This window comes from Heterodontus francisci, chromosome 30 (genome assembly GCF_036365525.1).
Source record: "Heterodontus francisci isolate sHetFra1 chromosome 30, sHetFra1.hap1, whole genome shotgun sequence".
Taxonomy (NCBI): Eukaryota; Metazoa; Chordata; class Chondrichthyes; order Heterodontiformes; family Heterodontidae; genus Heterodontus; species Heterodontus francisci.
In genome coordinates this window covers 8494310-8519576 of record NC_090400.1, presented here as the reverse complement: position 1 = coordinate 8519576, position 25267 = coordinate 8494310, and the positions used below count along the sequence as shown (strand labels likewise).

The window sequence follows — 25267 nt, the reverse complement described above, 5'->3', positions numbered from 1 at the left end:
TGCACTATGTTGGAAATCGGGGATGCTTCCAGTGTCCCTGACGACCATGTGTGCAGGAAGTGTATCCACCTACAGCTGCTGGCTACGCACATTACGGAGCTGGAACTGTGAGTGGATTCACTGTGGAGCATCCGCGATGCTGAGGACATCATAGATAGCATGTTTAGCGAGGAGGTCACACCACAGGTATTGGTTGCACAGACAGAAAAGGGATGGGTGACCACCAGGCGGAGTAGTAGACACAGGCAGGTAGTGCAGGAGTCCCCTTTGGCCATCCTCCTCTCAAACAGATGTATCACTTGGAATACTGTTGGGGGTGGGGGGGAATGGCCTCCCAGGGGAAAGCAGCAACAGCCAAGTTCGTGGCACCACAGATGGCTCTGCTGCACAGCAGTGGGGTAAAAAGACTGGGAGAGCCATAGTGATAGGAAATTCAGTTGTAAGGGGAACAGACAGGCATTTCTGTGGCCGCAAACAAGACTCCAGGATGGTATGTTACCTCCCTGGTGCTAGGGTCAAGGATGTCTCTGAGCGGCTGCAGGACATTGTGAAGGGGGAGGGTGAACAGCCAGTGGTCGTGGTACATGTCAGTACCGACGACATAGGTAGAACAAGGGATGAGGTTTTGCAAGTTGAATTTAAGGAGTTAGGAGCTAAATTAAAAAGCAGGACCTCAAAGGTAGTAATCTCAGGATTACTTCCTGTGCCACGTGTTAGTGAGTATAGGAACAGGAGAATAGACCAGATGAATATGTTGCAGGAGGGAGGGATTTAGATTCCTGGGACATTGGGACTGGTTCTGTGGAAGTTGGGACTTGTACAAGCGTACAAAGTTACACCCAGGCAGGACCGGAACCGCGGTCCTCGCAGGGGTGTTTGCTAGTGCTGTTGGGGAGGATTTAAACTAGAATGGCAGAGGGATGGGAACTTGATCGGGGAGACTGAGGAGGAGGAAACAAGGATAGAAACAAAAGACAAACAAAAAGGCAAAAGTGGAAGGCATAGAAATCAAGGGCAAGAAACAACTCGGGCTATAATGCAAAATAATGCTAAGATGACTAAGAATGTTAAAAAAAAAACAAGCCTAAAGGCATTGTGTCTCAATGCGCAGAGTATTTGCAATAAGGTAGGCGAATTAACCGCGCAAATAGATGTAAATGGATACGATATAGTTATGATTACGGAGACATGGCTGCAGAGTGACCAAGGATGGGAATTTAACATCCAAGGGTATTCAATATTTAGGAAGGACAGGCAAAAGGGGAAAGGAGGTGGAGTAGCATTGTTGGTAAAAGAAAAAAATCAATTAAATGGTGAGGAAGGATATTAGCTCAGAGAACCCTGATGTGGAATCTGTATGGGTGGAGCTAAGAAACACCAAGGGGCAGAAAACGTTGGTGGGGGTTGCATATAGACCCCCAAACAGCAGTGGTGATGTAGAGGATGACATTAAACAGGAAATTAAAGACGCATGCAATAAGGGTGCAATTGTAATTATGTGGACATTAATCTACCTATAGATTGGACAAACCAAATTAGCAATAATACTGTAGAGGAGAAATTCCTGGAATGCATATGTGATAGTTTTTTGGACCAATATGTTGAGGAACCAATTGGAGAACAGGCCATCCTAGACTGGGTATTGTGTAATGAGAAAGGATTAGTTAACAATCTTGTGTGGGGTCCCTTGGGGAAGAGCGACCATAACATGATAGAATTCTTCATTAAGATGCAGAGTGAGAGAGTTGATTCCGAGACTAGGGTCCTGAATCTAAATAAAGGAAACTATGAAGGTATGAGGCGCGAGTTAGCTTTGATAGATTGGGAAACGTTACTTAAAGGGTTGACAGTGGATAGGCAATGGCTAGCATTTAAAGAGCGCATGGATGAATTACAACAATTGTTCATTCCTGTCTGGCGCCAAAATAAAACAGGAAGGGTGGATCAACTGTGGCTTACAAAAGAAATTAGGGGTCGTAGATCCAAGGAGGAGAAATATATAATGGCCAGAACAAGCAGCAAACCTGAGGATTGGGAGCAGTTTAGAATTCAGCAAAGGAGGACAAAGGGATTGATTAAGATGGGGGAAATAGAGTATGAGAGCAAGCTTGTAGAGAACATAAAAACTGACTGTAAAAGCTTCTATAGATATGTGAAGAGAAAAAGATTAGTGAAGACAAACGTGGGTCCATTACAGTCTGAAACGGGGGAAATTCTAATGGGGAACAAAGAAATGGCAGACCAATTAAACACTTACTTTGGTTCTGTCTTCACAAAGGAAGACACAAATTACTCCCAGAAATGTTGGGGAACATAGGGTCTAGGGAGAAGGAGGAACTGTATGAAATCCGTATTAATAGGGAAATGGTGTTAGGGAAATTGATGGGATTGAAGGCCGATAAATCCCCAGGGCCTTGATAATCTACATCCCAGAGTACTTCAGGAAGTGGCCCTTGAAATAGTAGATACATTGCTGGTCATTTTTCAAAATTCTATCGACTCTGGAACAGTTCCAACGGATTGGAGGGTAGCTGATGTAACCCCACTATTTAAAAAAGGAGGCAGAGAGAAAACAGAGAATTATAGAATGGTTAGCCTGACGCCAGTAGTGGGGAAAATGCTAGAGTCCATTATAAAAGATGTAATAGCAGAGCACTTGGAAAACAATGACAGGATCGGACAAAGTCAACATGGATTTACGAAAGGGAAATCATGCTGGACAAATCTACTAGAATTTTTTGAGGATGTAACTAGTAGAATAGATAAGGGAGAGCCAGTGAATGTGGTCTATTTGGACTTTCAGAAGGCTTTCAATAAGGTCCCACACAAGAGATTAGCGTGCAAACTTAAAGTACATGGGATTGGGGGTAAGGTACTGACGTGGATAAAGAACTGATTGGCAGACAGGTCTTTTTCCGAGTGGCAGGCAGTAACTAGTGGGGTACTGCAGAGATCAGTGCTAGGACCCCAGCTATTCACAATATATATTCATGATCTAGATGAGGGAATTAAATGTAACATATCCAAGTTTGCAGACGACACAAAGCTGGGTGGGAGTGTGAGCTGTGAGGAGGATGCAGACCAGCTCCAGTGTGATTTGGACAGGTTGAGTGAGTGGGCAAATACATGGCAGATGCAGTATAATGTGGATAAATGTGAGGTTATCCACTTTGGTAGCAAAAACAGAAAGGCAGATTATTATCTGAACGGCGATAGATTGGGAAAGGGGGAGGTGCAGCGAGACCTGGGTGTCCTTGTGCACCAGTCGCTGAAAGTAATTTCGGACTGAGGAGAGATTTCTTTACCCAGAAAGTGGTGAACCTATGGAATTCTCTACCACAGAAGGCAGTTGAGGCCAAATCATTAAATGTATTCAAAAAAGAGTTAGGTATAGTTCTTGGGGCTAATGGGATCAAGGGATACAAGGAGAAAGCGGGAACAGGTTATTCAGTTTGGATCATCAGCCATGATCGTATTGAATGGCGGAGCAGGCTCGAAGGGCCGAATGGCCTACTCCTGCTCCTATTTTTCTATGTTTCTAAGTGATGAAAGGGGTCATCGACAGTGCTATCAAGCAGCACTTGTTCAGCAATAACCTACTCACTGATGCTCAGTTTGGGTTCAGCCAGGGCCACTCAGCTCCTGACCTCATTACAGCCTTGGTTCAGACATGGACAAAAGAGCTGAACTCCAAAGGTGAGGTGAGAGTGACTGCCCTTGACATCAAGGCAGCATTTGACCGAGTATGGCATCAAGGGCCCCGAGCAAAACTGGAGTCAATGGGAATCGGGGAAAACTCTCCGCCCATTGGAATCATCACTAGCACAAAAAAAGATAGTTGTGGTTGTTGGAGGTCAATGATCGCAGTCCCAGGACATCACTGCAGGAGGTCCTCAGGGTAGTGTCCTAGGCCCAACCATCTTCAGCTGCTTCATCAGTGACCTTCCTGCCATCATAAGGTCAGAAGTAGGGATGATCACTGCATCATTTGTGACTCTTCAGATACTGAAGCAACCCGTGTCCAGATGCAGAAAGTCCTGGACGACATTCAGGCTTGGGCTGATAAGTAGCAAGTAACATTCATGCCGCACAAGTGCCAGACCATGACCATCTTAAACAAGAGAGAATCTGACCATCTCCCCTTAATGTTCAATGGCATTACCATCGCTGAATACCCCACTATCAACATCCTGGGGGTGATCATTGACCAGAAACTGAACTGGACCAGCCACATAAATACCATGGCTACAAGAGCAGGTCAGAGGCTCAGAATTCTGCGGTGAGTAACTCACCACCTGACTCCCCAATGCTTGTCCACCATCTGCAAAGCACAAGTCAGGAGTCTGACGGAATTCTCCCCACTTGCCTGGATGGGTGCAGCTCCAACAACATTCAAGAAACTCAACACTATCCATGACAAAGCATCCCGCTTGATTGGCACCCCATCTACCACCTTCAGCATTCACTTCCTTCACCACCGACGCACAGTGGCAGCACTGTGTGTACCAAGATGCAGTGCAGCAACTCAACAAGGCTCCTTCGACAGCACCTTCCAAACCCATGACCTCTACCAGCTAGAAGGACCAGGGCAGCAGACACACGGGAAGACCACCACCTGCAAGTTCCCCTTCAAGCCATACACCATCCTGACTTGGAACTATATCACCATTCCTTCACTGTCGCTGGGTCAAAATCCTGGAACTCTCTTCCTAACAGCACTGGGGGTGTACCTACCCCACATGGACAACAGAGGTTCAAGAAGGCAGCTCACCACCACCTTCTCGAGGGCAATTAGAGATGGGCAATAAATGCTGGCCTTGCCAGCGACGCCCATATCCCAAAATTCTGGTTTATGAAAAATGTACGCTCATATTTTCCTTCCAAAATGTTTATGGCCGCATGGTGCGATGTGGGTGGTTCCCACTGTTCAACTCCCCCCTGACAGCAGCAAATGTGTTTTATTAGGATTTAGCCCCTTGGTGTTTTATTTTTCAAATAAACCGACAGTGGCAGATATACTTGTAGTTGTTTAAAAAAAAAACCAGAAAATTCATTGTTTATTGAACAAAATACCTTCTCTCCGTCTCGCCCTCTCCGTCTCTGTCCCTCTCCGTCTCTGTCCCTCTCCGTCTCTGTCCCTCTCCGTCTCTGTCCCTCTCCGTCTCTGTCCCTCTCCGTCTCTGTCCCTCTCCGTCTCTGTCCCTCTCCGTCTCTGTCCCTCTCCCTCTCTGTCCCTCTGTGTCTCTCTGTCCCTCTGTGTCTCTCTGTCCCTCTGTGTCTCTCTGTCCCTCTGTCTCTCTCTGTCCCTCTGTCTCTCTCTGTCCCTCTGTCTCTCTCTGTCCCTCTGTCTCTCTCTGTCCCTCTGTCTCTCTCTGTCCCTCTGTCTCTCTCTGTCCCTCTCTGTGTCTCTCTCTGTGTCTCTGTCTCTCTCTGTCTCTCTCTGTCTCTCTCTGTCTCTCTCTGTGTCTCTCTGTCTCTCTCTGTGTCTCTCTCTCTCTGTGTCTCTCTCTCTCTGTGTCTCTCTCTCTCTGTGTCTCTCTCTCTCTGTGTCTCTGTGTGTCTGTGTCTCTCTCTCTCTTGCTCTCTGGCCCTCTGTCCCTCCCCCTCTGTCCCTCCCCCTCTGTCCCTCCCCCTCGCCTGCTCTCTCTCGCTCTCTCTGTCCAGTTTTAAGGTAAAACTGTGTCACCTCTCACCTCCTGGTCCGCGACGTTCTCATCTCTTCCGCATAATGATCACACAACGGCCCAGTACGTGTCTACTTCACACCTCCTTTATATTCAGAAGAAGACTTTCAATTCCGGAATGTTTTTTAAGATGGAGTGCAATTGACACCTCTTAACTTTGAAAATTTGTCCTTTATCTTTGTCAGACAGTTTGACTACACAAAAGGCCCATCATTTTCTTCGTCAGCCATTTTGGACCATTGTTCATTTTTTAAAATAAAGCTTCATTTTTTAAAAAGTCAAAGCCAGATTTTTGTAACTCTTCAGAGTTAGTCATGATTGTTGTATCATCGCAGTTCCAGTGTGCGTGACAAATTATATACAATTAAGTGGTTATCCATTCAGGTTTGATCCCTATTTACTGTTGATCTTTGATGTAGTGCTTTGATGCAACTGTGTAGTTTGCTCAATCATTTTACAGTGAAGTTAAGAGTCAACTACAATGTGTGGTGCCAGATTAGGTAAGGGTAGATTTCCTTCTCTAAAGGATATTAGTGAACCAATTAGTTTTTACGACAATCCAACAATGTCACTTTTACTGGTGCCATCAGGGATACACGACTGGGGTTGTGTGGAGGTGCCAGAATTAGTCAGTGCACCTGGGTTAAATAAAGTAAAATCAAAATGGGTTCCCGCTCCAGACCATTGACTCCTATTCGGAGTGTGCATATGTCAAATTCAGATAAGGGCATCATGGGAGAATAGCCCACTTCTTAGGTCACTTGGGTGAGGTATTCGAGGGTAGTCACTGGCCTTAAGAGCTAATAGCAAGGAATCAACAACATGATGACCGGGGATAAAGTTACAAGGATGCGATAGCTTAATTAAGTAATTGGAGGCCTGGCCCAATAATCCTGAGAATGCAAGTCCGAGTCTCACCATGGCAGTTTGAGAATCTGAATTCAGTTTAAAAAGTAAAATCTGGAAATAAAAAGATGGTACTGGTAAAAGTGATGCTGTTGGATCGTAAAAACTGATTAGTGAACCAATGTCCTTTAGGGAAGGAAAACTACCCTTACCAGATCTGGTCTCTTTCTGACTCTGGTACCACACACTCTTAGCTTCACTGTAAAGTGATCTAGAAAACCATACAGTTGCATCAAAGCACTGCGACACCATCACCATCAAGAAGACGACCCACCATCATCATCTCGGGGCAACTCGGGATGGGCAATAAATGCTGGCCTGGTCAGCCACGTCTACGTCCTTCATGGCTGCAGTTCTCTTGATAATCCTAATGATGATTCATGAAATCAAATGAAGTGTTTGAAACCAGTTTTTCTTTAGTCACCCAGGATACTGGTGTAGTTTTCTCCTATTTGCCACTAGTCTGTGCTATTGCATTAGGCACTCTGAATAGCATCAGTTTGTTTTCAAGGCTCACTGCCAGAATCATATTTCGTACTCCAACCATATTTTCATAAAAGTTTTGTTTGAAAATTCAAATGAAGGTGGTTAGGATGCTAGTGTGAATGTGACTCCCAGATTCAGAGTAGGAGCTGAAATAGGAGACAAAAGGAGTGAAGACTCTTGACGTCCCTCTTTGTTTCAAAAGTGTAAACATTTTTATTCCAATATTTTTATGCCTGCATAAATTTGTTAAATTATCCATGTAAACTAGTTTTGTGTTGCACCCTGCCAAGGTGAAATAAAGACAGCTGCACACAATTCCACAGCTGTGTGCAGAGGCTGCTACAGCTGGTTGGAGGTAGGTGTGGATATATGCTAGCCTTTCCCGTATGAAAATTTCCACTCCTAGTCCCATGAAAGCAGGTGCTTCCTCTCTCAGCAGAGGAGTTGTGCTGAACTTTTGTGTCTCCACGTTGACACTTGACCTCTCGGCTAGGGATCGTGCCTGGCAATGGGAGTGAGGAAAATATCTTTTAATAATTCCTCCATTTGTCAGCTTGTTTTGTAATGCACCCCATGGTAACTAGTGTGTGTATATTTGCAATGCAAATTAAAAATTTTTATTTATATCAATGTAGCTGCTTAACAACATAGTCTAAATATAGTTGTTCAATGAGTCTTGTATTTGCAAATAAACAATATATTTACATATCTGAACAGCTTGATATTTGGAAATGGGGTCCCTTTTTCTCCAAACTAATTTTTTTAATGAGTGTTATGAGTAAGTGCCGCCTCGCCCTATTTCTGTAATCTGTTCAGCCCTACAACCTCCTGGGATCGCTGCATTCCAGACTTTTCCACATTTTGATCACTCCACAATTGCTGGCCAATCCTTCAGCTACCTAGGTCCTAAGCTCTGGAATTTCTTCCTTAAACCCTTCTACCCCTCTCTCAAGCTTTTGGTCATCTGCCCTAACATCTAATGTGGCCCAATGTCAAATTTTGTTTGCTAACGCTCCTGTGAAGCATTTTGGAATGCTTTTCTATGTTAAAGGCACTATATAAATGCAAGTTACTGTTGGAATTTAATTGCATTTACCCCTTGCTCCACACCCCTAATATTTACATAGTTTTCTGATCGGTCCAATCAGCACACTAATTCCAGGCCGAACTCTCAATTCTTCTACCTGTTGACCTATTGTCTCAGCTGTAATGACCAAACAAAACGATGGCATGTTTTCAGTGTTGGTTTTACACCACTGCCATGTATGGAAAGGATATGTTGCCAGAGGATGTGAAATGTAATTTGTGATTGTGTGTTTGCCAAATAGTCTGCACTACTAGACTATGGTTGTCATTGACAGATCTAGCAGGTGCTGAAAGGCTGTCCTCTGATCCTATTCCTCTCCTCCTCTACTTACCCCATCCCCCCACAAACACCGTGTTAGAACTCTTACCCTAAACTGGAGTTATACAGTATTGTTATGTGAGTGTGGAGAGCCAATTTCAAGTCATTGGTCTTGGTTATTGATTCTGGAGCTGGTTTCCAGTTTGTCATTTTGTAGATTCATTTGTACAGAACTAGCCTTTACCAAATCCTGTGTCATTGCAGCATAAGTGGAAATATAAGAGTGAGGCCCATGAAATGTCATTTCCCCATTGATGGCAAAATGTAGGCCATGTAAATAGATGATTATAAGCACTTGAGTGCAATATCAGACTGGTGTGGCAGTCAGTAAATTTAGGCATAGCATGTCAGAACGATTGTTGTCCCCGTATGTTCCACTCATAGATTTGAATCAGACACTCCTTCAGTACCCAACACCATTTTACCATGCAACAGATACTGACAAACAGACCATCATTGGTAGTATCAGTACTTTGGGAGGAAAGCAGAATAAAGGGAGTTACACCTGCAACTCCATGCAACAATGGCCTGTGAGTAGGGAAGCTTGCTATTTCATTTTAGCAGAACTATATACATTTTTCTCATGCCAATTCTACTTTTCATCATTCTGTTCCAGCAGCGACCAGGGTGGTTCTGACCTTATGGGGACTGGGGACCTCATGACTTGCGTGCCCTTTTGCATTTCTTCAGTCTGGTTCTCTATTGTGTGTGTAATTGTGTGTGAACTTTGCACAATAGTTGAATTGCTCCAATCATGTTTCATTAAGATGCCATGGTGGGGGGATTAGCTCAGACTGTGACTGTTTTTGAAATAAAAACAGGTTTCCCTCAACCAATTTTTGCAATAGTTAGAACTTATGTTCCAATATTGACACCACAGCAAGATTCCACGGATTTCTGTAATCGCAGAGTAGGTACTCAATGATTTTGCGGACAGTTGCAGCTCACTTTTCTGGAATGAATGTCTAGGAAAAGTTCATGGTGTGCACATACTTGCAAGTTTGCCATTCTATACCATGAGTGTAAATGGAACATCATACAGTGCAATCATTGCAGAGCTCTGGTTAGACTCCATATACATTACATCATTCAGTTCTGTGCACCGCACCTCAGGAAGGCTATATTGGCCTGAGAGGGTGCAGTGCAGATTCAACAGATTGATACCTGAGGATTAGAGGGTTAAATTGTGAGGCCACATTGCATAGAAATAAGTTTATATTGCCTTGAATATCGAAGATTAAGCAGTGGATCTAATTGAGATGTTTAAGATAATTGAAGGGTTATTGTTGGAGTAGATGGAGAGAAACAATTTCCTTTGGTGAAGGAGTGCAGATAAAGGAGGTACAACCTTAAAATTAGAGCTAGACAGTTCAGAGGTGATGAGCACCCTGCAGGATGGCAGAAATCTGCAACACTCCTTCCCCCAAAAAAGGTCAATTGGAAATTGAGATTGATAGATTTTTGTTAGGTAAGGGTATCGAGGGATATGGAACCAAAATGAAAATGATATTAAGATGCATATCATCCATGAATAGCAGAACAGGATTGAGGGGCTAAATGGCCTGCTCCTGTTCCTGTGTAGTGTGCATGATTAGCTTTTATGTGCTGATTATGTGTACATACTTTCTGCAATCAATTACTAATACCCATCTTTACCACAGAACCCTGATGCTAAAGCTCTAAGTTGCCATGTGCAACAATGGTGATTGAGTTTTTGGTATGCTGAAAACTGAGAATACCTTTGTGGTGTAATATTTTTCCCACAATAGTTGCTACTCGTTGCATCTGCAAATTCTGTGTGAGATGCATGAAGATGTAATTTTACTTGGGTGCCTTGATGAAGTAATGAAAAAAACTGTTCAGTTAGCCATAACACAAATGACTAGTGTTGGTGTACTGGGGTTGATGTCATGCAATACCTTAATATTTCTCGAGGAAGCCTGTGATTTCCAATATGTCTGTAGCCCTCCCCAAGTCTGCAAAGAAAAAAGATCCATTTAGATTACTTCATGACTTCAGAGACTAATATCGTCAGATTTCAAGACAATTATTGGGTGTTATAGCAACTTACATTTTATACAATGCCTTTAACCTTATAAAGCATTTATCAGACTTTTGGTTTGTTATTATAGAACCATTGGCAAATAAACCCATGTCATTGAACCATATTCCATTTCTCATTTTTCAGATCTGCTTAATTGGTGAGATTTTGTAACTTTTATTAGTGACAACCCATCTGCTTACCCCCGTTTAATTCAGGATCTTTTCCAATTCTTTGAGCCACAAAGACACCGAATCATCTTTTAACTGTACTTGCAATGTTATGCATGTTGTGAATGGAGTAACAAGTCACAGGCTAATGATCACTCTTTCACCATATCAGTTTGCACCAGTAAACACATGGGCTACCCACCATGCTTGCCCATCTACTTCGAGAAGTGGTAAATATCACTCTTAGGCCTTAATATTCAGGCTAAAACTAATTTTTTTTACAAGTAAGATGTCTATACAGAAGTAAAATGCAGTGAATGTATTATAATACTTGTATTACACATAAACTGTTCTGAAGCAACTTCAGGCTTGAAATCTTAGCAATTTATTTTGGTAGTCTGGCTGCCTCTGGTGATGAGAAGCAATGAGCTAGAGGTTGCAGCAAAGATCCACAGTTCTTGTACAGTTTTCCAGGACTACCATAGGGCAGGTTTTACCAGCTAAGACCAAAGTTGTTCTCATTGATTCAACTAGGGGAGATATAAAATCTCAACACAGTGCAACTGAACAATGTTTTATTTTATATATGAGGAAAACTATTACTTCCTGGTGCTTTTTTTTAGATAACTGGGGAGGTTGTTGAAATAATTGAGATAACTAGAGGAGCCAAGCATTAGCCAGTCTCTAGAAACCTCCAAGAAGATCTTGTCTCTAAATGGCCTCAGGACCCATTGACACCACCTTTGCCGAAAGAATTTCTGAGCAGGAATCTTAAAGGGACAGGCTGAGCTTCACAATGGTACTGCAGACCACCTGTGATCAGCTGTTGAGTTGAACTTCTCCACAATTAAGGAAACTATGGCTGGGAGCCTGAACTCGTGAAGATACCATTTAGAATGTGCAGAGGGATTTCTGTTTCTGATTTACTTCCAGTTCCCAAAAGAGGAGTCTGATTCTGATCTAACTTTGCATTTGTACAGAAGCTGCTTCACTTCAACACCAAATTTGGATTATACACACAAAGGGTTCTTGCTGGACAGAAGCAGTAAATCCGGCATTGAGAGATTTTCTTTCCACAGGTTCTGCTTTCTTGCAATCTTCCTGCTGTGCGATCCACTAAGCCATAGAATATTTGAGATGACTGCAATAACTTGTAGAGCTGGAGGAGGTTGAAGAGATGAAGTGGAAGGAGGCCATGTAGAGCATTAAACACAAGGACAAGCATTTTATAATTGAAGTATTGGGGAGTAGGGAGCCAATGCAAAGAAGGGGATTAATGGGCGCATGAAACCTCGTGTAAGATGGGATTTGGCAGTAGAGTTTTGGATTAGTTGATGGAGCTTTATGGGAGACTTATAAGAACATTGGAGTAATCAAGTCTGGTGATGACACGCAAGGATGTTTTAGTGGAAATAGGAGAGAGGAGCAGAGATGGAATTGAGCAGTCTTTTTATGATGGCTTGGATATGGAATGACGAATTCAGCTTGGGTCAAATAGGGTGCACAGGCTGCAAAACTTCTGGTTCAGTTTAGGTTGGTGGCAAGGGATTGGGGTTTGTGGTGGGGCAAAAATGATGGTTTTAGCCTTCTCAATATTTAGGTGGAAGAAATTGAAGCGCATATAAGACATGGATGCCAGACCAGCAGTCTGACAGTACAGACAGTGTAGGGTTTGAGAGAAGATGGTGGAGAGGTACAGGTGCATATCATCTGTATACATGTGGAAACTGACCATGTCTGTGGATGTTACCAATGGGCAGCATGTTTGTGAGGAAAAGTAGGCTGAGGCGATGGTGGTAGGGGTGGGAAGAGGAACTATTGCTCTGGCTATGATTGGATTATAGTGGAAGCAAGTGTTAGTCCCACAGAGCTGAGCAGAGCATTGGAGGAGGATGGTATGTTTCACCTTGTAAAAAGCTTCAAATTAGGATTAGGAGGGTTGATGTAGCGCAGTCACGGAGCATGCCATTCCGTGTTATAGGAGGATGGAAGCCTTTTTATTAGTTCATTAGATGTGGGAGTCGCTCAGCATTTATTGCAATTGCTTTGAGGTGGTGCCTTCTTGAACTGCTGCAGTTCATGTGGTGTTGGTACCCCCACAATGTTGTTCGTTTGGGAGTTCCAGGATCTTGACCCAGCCATGATGAAGGAACGGCGATACATTTCCAAGTTGGGATGGTGTGTGATTTGGACGGGAACTTGCATGGTGTTCACATCCTTCTGCTGCCTTCTAGGTGATAGGGGTCATGGGTTTGGAAGGTGTTGTCAAAGTTGCTGCTTCGAAAGTTGAAGGAGAGAAGGGAGCAGATCTGTGAGGTGACTTATTCGAGAACCTTGGAGATTGGGTTGTAGTTCACAAGGACCATGGTGGTCAAGGGTGGGTTTTTTTGAGGAGGAAATAATAACCAGTTTTGAAAGGGAGCAGGACAGTGCTTGTGGGGGTGGAACCATTGGCAATGTTCGCTGGCATGAAGATCTGGAAGGGAAGTAGCATTTCCGAAAGCGTAGAGAACAGGGCTAAGTACAGACTTAATCAGCTAATCAGTTTTCTCCTGTAGGATACTTGCATTCTCTAGTGGGGGGTTGTAGTAGCACAGGGAATAGCCAATGCAACACCAGCAACTCCCTAAATGCACTTTAGGCCCTTAGTGAAGGTCATGGGGTATCACCTGAACTAAAATTAGTGACAACACAAAATTCTCCTGGAAGCATCAACTCTTCACTAGTTAAAAAAGGGAGCATGGACTCCAAAGATGCTTTTGGATTGTTCAGTGAGCAAGTTCAAACAGAAAGTGCATCTGGACAGTCAGAAAGTGGACTTTCTGGAGAGCAGAAAGATGGTAATGAAAGTAATTTAAAGAGTTTCCTTTTAGAGATTGGAAGGTTTTTTTAAAAGTTATTTTAAAGAACTTATAATCTGAAATATGGTCAGCAGTAACTATGGAATTTGAAGGCCAAGTTTAGATTTAATAATATGAAAAAGACTGAAAAATTAAACCATTTGGAAGAAAAATTACTCCAGTATGCCTGTTACAACAGTTGGTTTTCTTTTGGAAAAACTTCTACTTTTGCTCTTTGAATATACTGTGACACTGATGATCCACTGCTAGTGACCACCTTCATAGTGACTGCCACAACAGTGGAGGAAACAAATCCAGGGCACAAGTGGTGATCAAACTGTACAGTGTTCTCCCTATACTATATCTTTCGTACAATGCCCAGAGAAACAAAGGAGACATTGAAGAACTGCAGACAATGCATTTAAGAGCCCGTGAAAGTGATCCCTAGTATCGGGACTTGAGCTTTTTCAGCCTGGAAAGGAGGCATCTTGTGAAGTCATCTCAGAGAAGTGTATAAGATAGTAAATGCCGGGGACAAGATTGATCTACATTGCTGCTGCAAAATAAACAGTTGACATAGGACACATGGGCCCAGGTACAAAGTAATAAAAAGGAACTTGAGGACTGATATCGGGATGTAGTTTTTCATCCAGACTGACACAACACTTGGAATGGAGTGGTGGAGGTGAAAACCCTGAAATCATTGAAGAACCAATTAGATGCAGCAGTGGAGGGGGTGTGGGGTTGTTGGATGAATTAAGGTCGGCCGAAAGACCTAGCTTATCTGTAAATGTCTTGTGGAATAAAAGATGTCTCTAATCAGGTTGCCATCAGGAAAACTGGGAACTGTTAGAATGGTTGGCATGAATTATAAATCCATGTGGAGCTACAGCCCTGTTTGTGCTAAGAAAGTATGCAGAAAGAAAGAGTCGGAACTTTAATAACCTCAGGACGTCTCAAAGTGCTTTACAGCTAACAAAGTACCTTTAAAGTGTCGACATAAATGTTGCACAAAACGAATAACATGATGAATTGTTAAAGAAGTCAAATTTTGTGCTTTTAAAAATATTGCAACCTTATTGGATTCATATGATAACAGATCCAGGATTCAGTCAGTTTTAGTTCATAAATTCTATGTTTAATTTTTCTGCATAAAACTTTAGCTTGTTCAACCTGGCAAAATCTACATTAGTTTGTGTAATCTGATAACCGGGGGCTTGCTACAGTTTTTTCTGTGTGTGTATGAGAGTAGACTGGCTCATCATGATAGTAAATTATGTCAGAAATCCACAGCTGACTTTAGATTTCCACACAAGTCCTTTCAACATCGGAAGAAACTGTTTCTACTGCCAGGTGGGTCAGTAACCAGAAGACACAAATTTAAGCTAATTGGCAAAACAGGGGGATAAATGTTTTTTTTACATAGTGAGTTATTATGGTCTGAAAGGCACTGCCTGAAAGGATGGTAGAAGCAGATTCAGTAGCGATTTTCAAAATTAAATTAGATGCATACTTGAAAAGGACAAATTTGCAGAGTGTGTCTAATTGGATAGCTCTTTCAAAGAGGCATGATGGGCTAAATGGCCTCTTCCTGTGCTATAAAAATTCTGATTCCATAACCATAACTAATCAAATTATACATGATTTAAAGAGCAGTTGATGGGTTAATTTGTACATTCCTGGTGCACACTTGGTTGTTAGGACTGTGCTATTAGTTTGCAAATGCAAAACACCAACCAGATGGAAGAAGATTTTGATATGGATCATCAGCCTGTTTACCTATAGTTAGTCCATTGTATTTACCTTGGGCACATTTTCAATCTCTTATTGATCAGTTCCTGCTGTCTGTTTGGAAACAACAAAGCCATTCTCTATAATGGTCTTGCCAAACATCCTATGAGCAAGAATTTGTTTTGCTTTGTCTTGAAGATGTGCCCGTAGCTTGTAATGGTTAGATGTTTATTTTAGAGTTTACCCGTACAACGTTAAAATTTATCTTGATTGACAGTTCTATAACCAGAAGCTGCCCGAATTTGGGCATACATATGACCAGCTGTCCCGAGTTCAGTTAATACAATTCCATTGCATTTACAGGTCACTGCAATGAGGCAAGACTTTGTCAGCACAGTAGTTTGCATTTACCTAAAAAATACTTTAAAAGATCTTGTGTTATTCTGGCTCAAGAAAATTTTTTTTTTTTTTTAAGTAAGTGAAATTAAGAGCTTTTTAAGCTGTTGATTTTTTCCTTTATTTTTCTGCTTTCTGGGATGAAAGAGTTATCTTATAAGGAAAGGTTGAGCAGGTTGGGCCTATACTGATTGGAGTTTAGAAGAATGAAAGGTGGTCTTACTGAAACACAGGATTATCAGAATAAGGGGTCTCCCATTGCAGATGGAGATGAGGAGGAATTTCTTCTCTGAGGGTCATTAATGTTTGGAATTCTCTGTCCCAGAGAGCAGTGGAGGCTGGGTCATTGAATATATTCAAGACTGAGGTAGACAGATTTTTGATCTTCAAGGGAGTTGAGGATTATGGAGGCGGGATTGGGGTGAACGGCAGGAAAGTGGAGTTGAGGCCACGATCAGATCTTAGTGAATGATGGAGCATTGAGAGGCCAAATGACCTACTCCAGTTTCTTATGTTTCTAAGTAAATTGTTTTTTCCTGAGCTGCCTACATGGTTTTTTTTTACTTCTAAATTGAAACTGAGATGGCAGTGTTCGCTCTGCCCAATGCTATTCCTAATATTTAGTACATGTGGTCAAGTTTTCGTTCATAGGAAGTGAGGACATCTTACCTATTGAAGCTAATTTTGCAGGGGACACAACTAAAAATGTATTGAGAAGTAACCGTAATTATTACACACAACTCGTCGCCTAACTCGTCGCCTAACTCGTCGCCTAACTCGTCGCCTAACTCGTCGCCTAACTCGTCGCCTAACTCGTCGCCTAACTCGTCGCCTAACTCGTCGCCTAACTCGTCGCCTAACTCGTCGCCTAACTCGTCGCCTAACTCGTCGCCTAACTCGTCGCCTAACTCGTCGCCTAACTCGTCGCCTAACTCGTCGCCTAACTCGTCGCCTAACTCGTCGCCTAACTCGTCGCCTAACTCGTCGCCTAACTCGTCGCCTAACTCGTCGCCTAACTCGTCGCCTAACTCGTCGCCTAACTCGTCGCCTAACTCGTCGCCTAACTCGTCGCCTAACTCGTCGCCTAACTCGTCGCCTAACTCGTCGCCTAACTCGTCGCCTAACTCGTCGCCTAACTCATTTATACTGCAAATATCTAGTATAATTTCTGCAGTTGCTCTGTGCAGAAGTGGGAATTAGAATCATAGGACCATAGAAATTGCTGAACAAAAAGACTAATGTCTATTTGGTTCACTTTCTACCATTGTTGTTGCATGATGCAATGATAATGGAGTTGACTAAACTTAGCAATCAATGTCTATCTATTAGTCTACAGCAGAGCAGACCCAGACATTGAGATGAGGAAAACCCCAGTGTGGAAAGCTTCAGGAACCAGAGGTCCAAAGTTGTCTCTCCCTTCCAAGCATGATGCACTTGCCACATTTCATGTCTCAAATTATTCTTTTATTCGTTCATGGGATGTGAACATCGCTGACAAGGCCAGCATTTATTACCAATCCCTAATTGCCCTTGAGACGGTGTGCTGCCTTCTTGACCCACTGCAGTCCATATGTGTAGGCACACCCACAGTGCTGTTCGCAGGTGGGGAGAGTTCCAGGATTTTGACCCAGTGACAACGAAGGAACGTAGATATAGTTCCAAGTCAGGATGGTGTGTTGACTTGGAGGGGAATTTGCAGATGGTGTTCCCATGTACCTGCTGTCCATTTACTTCTAGGTGGTAGAGGTCCATGGTTTGGGAGGTGCATATATTGTATCCCACCAAGAAGAGAGAGAATATGGGGAGGTAGCCAAAAGAACAGCAGAAGAAAATTCTAGAGTGTTGGGCAGGAGGGATATACAACTTCATACCCAATGATTTTTCTTGGGTAAATGTGCCAGCCAATTTTGCATGCACCAAGATTACATGAGCAGCATATGTAAGCTGAATGACCAGTTAGTCTTTTTTTGTCGGTATTGGCTGAAGGAAAAAGTTGGCTCGAATAAAGAGGACTCCCTGCTTTACTTAGTGCCTTGGGATCTTTTATATACAACTGCACAGGCAGTTGGGGCCTTGGGTTTAACATCTAATCTGACCATGCAGCACCACCTCAGTACTGCACTGCAGTGCCAACGTAGATTAGACCCTCAAGTGCTCGGTTAAGGCTTGAACTTCCACAATCTTCTAGTTCAGGCAAGAATACTAGCACTGAGCCTAGTTTATTGTAGTATTGTTGAGTATATTTAACATTGGATTTCGGGTGTTGCATGTTAAACAATGAGCAATATTGGGACTTCATAGCTCCATGCTAACTAAATAATACTGACAACCAATCAAATAATTGGGAGGAAATATTCAACCCATACATCCTCCATCAACCTTGCACTCTGAGCATTTTACCCTATCTGCTGTTTCATAACTTTGTAATTGAACTGCCATGTCCTCAAAACAACTGAGGAGGTACGTAATCTCTACATCAGAAGAAAGGGTACTACATTTTAAAATATGCTGTGCAAGAAAATGTTGTTTTGATGAAAAGAGCATGAGTCACTTCCTGTTTCGTATTTAGCACAGACTGGCAGTAGTGAAGGGGGATAACTCAGCACTGCAGCATGTCATTTCATCTAATTGGACCTGGCCATGAAAGCTTTGTCTCTAAATTTCTACTCATAATCTTGCAAATGATCCAATGATTAGCCATTTTAATTCTCCCCATCCAGTCCCCACACAGGGAGATATGCACCTGTCATTCAGATTTTGTTTTTTGTGTTGCTAAGACCCATGCTACTCCTTTGCCTACTCTGTGTCTCCATCTCTCCACATGGAATTTATGTATTTTCTGCAGGACTTCCACACCACTGCACAAAGTAGCTGCTCTAGTTTTTAGTGTTTGCACTTTGTTAAATGGGACATTGACCCAAACTACACTACAAACCAGTTGTGGCTCAAGTAAAACAAAAATTGTAAGTCATTCCCCAAGCTCCCCATTCCCCAAGCAAGCACGCATATCTAGTGCCTCAGCAGCATAGCATGTGTTTGCCTGTGGTCAAATGGTTAAAGATGTGTTTTTGTTGGTGTCCAATCCTGTAATAGTTAAGACTCTTGTGGTGAAATACTATTTACCATTTCAAGTCTCACGAATGGAAGCAATTTGAATTTCACCATCAGCGTGTGCAGAGTTTTGATTGTCTAGGCAGAGTTATTTGTTGGAATAAAATGTGATTCCTATCAACTTTGGCACACAATGAGATGATCGAACATGCTCTGCACCTCAGATAAGTTATTTTCTGGCACTCTTTGAGATTGTAGCATTGTGTTTGCATTAATTAAATGCTGACCTCTTCTAGAACATAATAATTACTAAAATGGCTGCATCAAATAAAGTCATTAACAATTTTTGGACACATCTGATAAGTGAGAGGTTTGCTGGATAGTGCGGGTGTTTTCATTCACTGTGAATCTGTAGATTTCAGATAATGTTGTTTGTTTCAGGCACAAAAGTGCAGAGGTATTTTTGTATTAGACTAAAAAGGTTAGAACAGTAAATGATGGGTTTTATTATGAAGGTGTCACTTGATTCTACACGAGTTCTGAAGTGCATTTTTGTAATATGGTCTTGTTTTTGGAGACACACAGAATAAAGTGCTCTGATTTGTGTTACGGCCATGCTATTTCCTTGATTGCAGTTATAGGTTGTTCAGGGATGCCTCCGAAGTTTTCAGGATACATACTGTATCCTTTGCTTTGGAGGTTTTTTAAGGGATTGAGAGGTGTGCTTTAAAACTCTGGATCATGGTAAACAAGGGTATGTTTTCTTAATACCTGTAAGGAGGCCACTTATCTTCATACCCAGGAATATTAAAGAGCTTAGTTTATGGTGCGGAAGACTCAGAAGTTACTCAAAAGTAAACTTTGTTCTCTGCAAAAGATTAGTTCCTCTGATGAACATTTTGTAATCTATTCACTCCAGATCTAGAAATTAAATGTCTACTATCTTAATGTAATGTAGAATTAATTCAAACCGATAGCAACTGGATCTTTGACTATATTTGGTGGCTTACCAAACTTTGTAAATAAACGCATAGTCTGCTTTTCTGGCTACACGTTCAACTATGCTTCATGCACCAAATCTATTTCTAGACCTTATTGCATACTGTTATGCCATGCCCTCACCTGCCAAGAATGAGGCACATTAATGTTGTCATGAACATTGATTTTACAATGTTGCTGGCGTGAGGAAATGACTTGTTGAACAGATCAGCCGTGACTGGAAAAGATATTTGCATATTAACAGACAGTGCTTGGAAGGACATAGGACCATTCCCTGACACATTCAACCCACAATGGTCCTTGATCACCATGTATTGTGTGTAAGAGGAGCATTCCAGAGACTGCTACGGTGATCCAATCCAGGACTGATTAGGCCAGCTGCTCACATGATCAACTGGCTGTTCCAGGGTCTTTTGAACTAGCCACAGAGTTTGAACTCAAAGACTGTTTGCTCCTGGACTGAGAAGATCTCTCCTGTCTGCTCCCATCTCTTTCTCTCAAGCCTCTGAATCCACTGAAGACACATGGACCCCAAGAGAGAGAAGTCTCCTACAGCGGACAAGGTTTAAGAAGACTACTGGGCCCCAACGAAAAGCAAGATCTACCTACAATCAAGGACTCTACTGTGAGCTTAAAGAAACGTAAAAAAAACTCTTCAGATGTTGCCTCAAACTTTTCCACTTTATTTCTTCTCTTTTCTTTCTCTATTTGCATGTGTACCACGTACGCACGCTAGCGTAGATGCATCATGTATCCGTAGGCATCAACCGAATTAAAGTTTAATAAATTTCAACTTTTCTTTAAACCTAAGAAAACCTGATTGTGCCAGTTTCTTTGCCTTATTATTGGAAAGCGGTAAACAAGGATTCGCCAAGGGGGAGCTAAAAACACTGTAAAATTAAGCTCTGTTACGGTAATACCAGGTGACGGCTGAAAGGGAACCCTAGAACTCTTTCTCACCAGGTCGTAACAATACAGATCAATTTTATTATTCTACAGCTCAGCTTTATTAGTGTGTTAGCTGTATTCATGCTGTTCTCTTTATGGTCCTACTTTTACCTTGTAACTCCCAGAGCATAATTTACTGTCAAAGTGATGGTCAGATACACAGATAACTGTGCCTCCACTATTTGAAACTTCTTATCCTAATTTGTCTTTTTTTTCCATCATTTAAGCCTCCAGTTTTCTGTGAATTAAGTGATGGGGCCAAAAATTTTGGTAATGTTGGATTTGCAAGTAGTAGGATACACCACAAAAGTATTTGATCCATTTATTTAAATTGAAAACTCTAGGTTATCATGACCATAATGTAGGACAAGACCAAAGATGAAAAGAGTGGAAGGAAGATGAGGGTATATCAGGAAGTAAGGAATAGGCGGTCAGGCTTGGGTTTTAAAGTTTGTACGTTGTTGGAGGGAGGAGGTAGTGAGTTCTGTAATTTTGAGGACTTCGGTAAGAATAAATTAGAATAGGAGACTCTGGTCTTGATTTCAATACTGTATGGAAGCAGATGTAAGATGGCCTATTGCATCTTGGGAGGAACCAGAAAGGAGAGTTCAGGAAAGCTTCAGCCATTATGGTATTGATAAAATAATGCTTGTGGCAACGGGAGGTGAGAAAAGGATTTTCCATCACTTGATTTAAGGCCATATAAAAGCAAACAAACACTGGGGTTCATTTCTAGAGGGAAAGAACTGAAAAATTGATGTCATGTTAAACATCTGTTTTAGTGATGTCGATTGAGGGATAAATGTTGGTTGGGACACCAGGGATAACTCCTCTGTTCTTCCAAATTATGCCATTGGATCTATTATGTCTACCTGAGGGATCAAACCGGGCCCCCGTTTTATGTCTCATCCGAAAGATGCCACCATCGAAAGTGCAATGTTCCCTCTGTACTGCGCTGGAGTGTCAGCCTAAAAAGAAAAGAAAGACTTGCATTTATATGGCCCCTTTCATGACCTCAGGATGTCCCAAAGCACTTTTACAGCCAAAGAAGTACTTTTGAAGCATAGTTGCTGTTGTGATCTAGGAAATGTAGCAGCTAATTTGCTCACAGCAAGCTCCCACAAACAGCAATGTGATGATGGCCAGATAATGTTTTTGTGATGTTGATTGAGGGGTAAATATTGACACCCAGGATAACTCCCCTGGTTGTCTTTGAAATAGTGCTGAGGGATATTTATGTCTGCCTGCAAATGTGACTCCAAAGCCATCAACTCATTTTAACAGCTTTTTTTGCTTCAAGTTCACACACTGGGAGAAAGTAACAGCTTCCAATGGATGCCAACCCTGCACTCCAGCAGGGATGCACTAGAGGCCAGAATTTGAGGAGCGCAGAAATCTCGGAGGGTTGTAGAGATGGGGAGGGGTGGGACCATGGAGGGATTTGGAAATAAGGATGTGAATTTTAAAATTGAGGCATTGCCAAGATGGGAGCCACCACAGTGACCACAGGGGAGATGGGTAAATGACACCTGGTGTGAGTTAGGATCCAGGCAACAGAGTTTTGGATGAGCTCAAGTTTATGTAGGGTGGAAAATGGGAGGATGGCCAGGAGAGCATTGGAATTGTCAAGTCTAGAGGCAAGAAAGGCAGGGATGAAGGTTTCAGCAGCAGATGAGTCGAAGCAGGAGGGGAGTCAGGTGATGTTATGAAGTTGGATCAGGCAGTATTGGTGGTGGAGGGAATTTGTGATCGGAAAACCTCATTGGAGTCAAATATGACACCGGGGTTGCAAACTCTCTGGTTCAGGGAGAGGGATGGAGTCACTGGCTAGAAAACAGAGTTTGTGATGGGGGCCAAAGTCCAATGGCTTTGGTCTTCCCAGTATTTAGTTGGAGGAAATTTCTGCTCATCCAGTAGTGGATGTCAGATGAGCATTGTGACAAGTCAGATGACATGTAGTCGAGAGAATTGGCGGTGAGGTAGAGCTGGGTATCATCAGTATACATGTGTAACCTGATGTGTTTAAGGATGATGTTGTCAAGGAGCAGGGTGTAGATGAGAAGTAGGGGGCTAAAGATAGATCCTTGAGGTACATCAGAGGTAATACTGCAAGAGCGAGAAGAGAAGCCATTTCAGGTGATTTTCTGGCTCTGACTCAATAGATCAGAATGAAACCAGGGTGAGGGCAGTTCTACCCAGCTGGACTACAGAACTTACACCGTAAACTTGATACTCCCATTGATATTGGGGAAGATGTTCACCTTCAACCTTTTGATATAGAATGGTAAGTTGAGCGTTTAAATTTTAAACAGATGTGTCCCCATATATTTTTATGATTCATCAATCTTTGTTGGAGACAGTTCCGATATGTTGGTTCCTACTGCAGCTGTAGATCTGTGTTAAAATCATCCCTTGAGTAGAATATGATTTCCAAGGAATAGCCTGTGTACTATTTTCAATCTGTTTTATTTCCCTTTCCCAGTGGCTGTGACCTCACCATGTTGAAGCCACTCTGGCAACTTTTCACCAAGATGGAGAATACTGCACACCAAGATCAGGCTGGAGTTTTCATTCTACCACCACTGCATCGAGCCCTGACTGAATTGTTCTTCATCGCAGAAAACCGGGCAGTGGTAAGATAGAATACTTGTAGCAATGAATATTGGAAACAGTCTCTACCATTGTGGTGATAACTTGTGAGCCAACATCTGGTTTGTACAGCCACCATGTTTTGTCCTAACCCTGAAATATAATGGCATCAACACCCCACAATAAGTTCTTTTATTTAAAGATAAAATCTATGACAGAATCCTCATTTAACTACATCTGGAGGAGTACTGATTGGCTTCTAATAAGTCACTAGATGATGAAGTATAGACCTGTATAGCCAGGTATATAGATAAGTGTGAGGTGATACATTTTGGTAGGTGGAATAAGGAGTCCACAAACTGCTTGGATAACAAGAGTCTGAATGGGGTAGAGGAGCAAAGGGATATAGGGAAACAGTCATGCAAATCACTAAAAGCAAAGCAAGCTAATAAGGCAATAAAAAAAGAACAGGGGTTCATTTCTAGAGGGAGAGAACTGAAAAGCAGAGAAGTTATGTGTTGAACATCTGCATATTATAAAAACGATATAAAGTAATTGAGAAGGTGCAGAAAAGATTCATAAGGATGATACCAAAACTGACAGGATATGATTAACAGGAAATGCTGAACAGGCTCGAGTGCTTTTTTCTAGAAAAGAGAAGACCGAGGATGACCTGATCGTCTTTAAGATATCGAGTTTGACGGGGAAGTCGTAGAGAAGATATTTCCACTTTTGGAGAAGTCAAAAACCAGAGGTCATAATAAGATAGTCACTAATAAATCCAGTAGGGATTGCAGGAGAAACTTCTTTACCCAAGACTGGTCAGAATGTGGGTTGTGCTACCTCAGGGAGTAGATGAGGCAAATAGTACAGATAGATTTAAGGGGAAGCTAGGTAAGCACATGAGGGAGAAAGGAATAAAGGGTTTGCTGGTAGATGAAGAGGGGTGGGAGGAGGGTCTAGTGGAGCCTAGACCAGTTGGGCAGATTGGCCTGTTTCTGTGCTGTATACATGATTAAGTAAATAACTCAACCTCTCTAACCAGATCAGGTAGCATTTTCCTGTTACAAAAGTATTTTTCTCATCATGCATGATTTTTTATATTGCAACCATGAATAACATTTTACAGACTGAGGGGAAGCAAACATTTATGTGTGTGTATGTTGTATTTTTTTTTGAGTATTGTTAGTGGAGCTATCCCAATTTAAAATACAAAGTTAGATTGGACTATCACTTCAGTTTTGCTCTGTTGAATATTTAGAGTCAGTAGAAACACAGATTTAGCATTGGATTGATCAAAAATTAAATAATTAAAAGTGTCATTGCAGTCCTAGTCACAGTGTAATGTTTACCAGTTAGAGTTTCAGTGCTAGCTAATGGAGTACAAAATGTTGTGCTTTAAATTATTCATTTTAATCTCCTTGTTCTGTTTTATTTTCCCCCAAGTTCTCATCCACTCTGTTCTACCTTTCTCCCTCATTTTTCTTCTTCCATTGTTTTTCATGTCTTGTTGAGTGATTACGTGTTACTGTATACTATGTGAACGGCCTCAAAATATTTGGTTAACAATCACTTCAAAGATTTAAGTGTAGTTAAACTTGGAGTTGTCACGCTGTCAAAATATTAATTCTATAGAGAATTTCCAGAGATTGTACAACATATGTAGCAGTCTATCAGAGTTTCTGAACAGTTACAAGTCACTTTGAGAGAAAAAGAGGGCAATAATTTTTTCCCAATTCATCAAGGGTGGTATGTTGGACTACTGGATCCTTCAAGTTTCAGAAGATTTAGGGACTTCAGAAAAAGAACAACATTTGTGAGAACTCAAGTGAGATGAAATGTTCAGTGTCAACAGCAGCCTTCATTCTTTCTTTCCTTGAAGCCATTAACCAGTCAATGGGGCTAGTCAGTATATGAGCCATTTGGATCTGAATGTAAGGTGCATGAGGGCAGTCTTACACGGAGTGTCTTTTGACACCGTTGTTTCACCCAATGAATTTAAGGCTGGACGGGACAAAAGG

The 25267-nt window shown here is 42.0% G+C and overlaps 1 protein-coding gene across 1 annotated transcript in view; it reads left to right on the top strand.

Moving 5' to 3' along the window:
* Positions 1-25267, top strand: part of zzef1 (zinc finger, ZZ-type with EF hand domain 1) — a 305676-nt gene that overhangs the window by 260785 nt on the left and 19624 nt on the right. Inside the window, 1 exon segment of the mRNA XM_068010068.1 lies at positions 23140-23290. Coding sequence (XP_067866169.1) covers positions 23140-23290 — 151 coding nt within the window.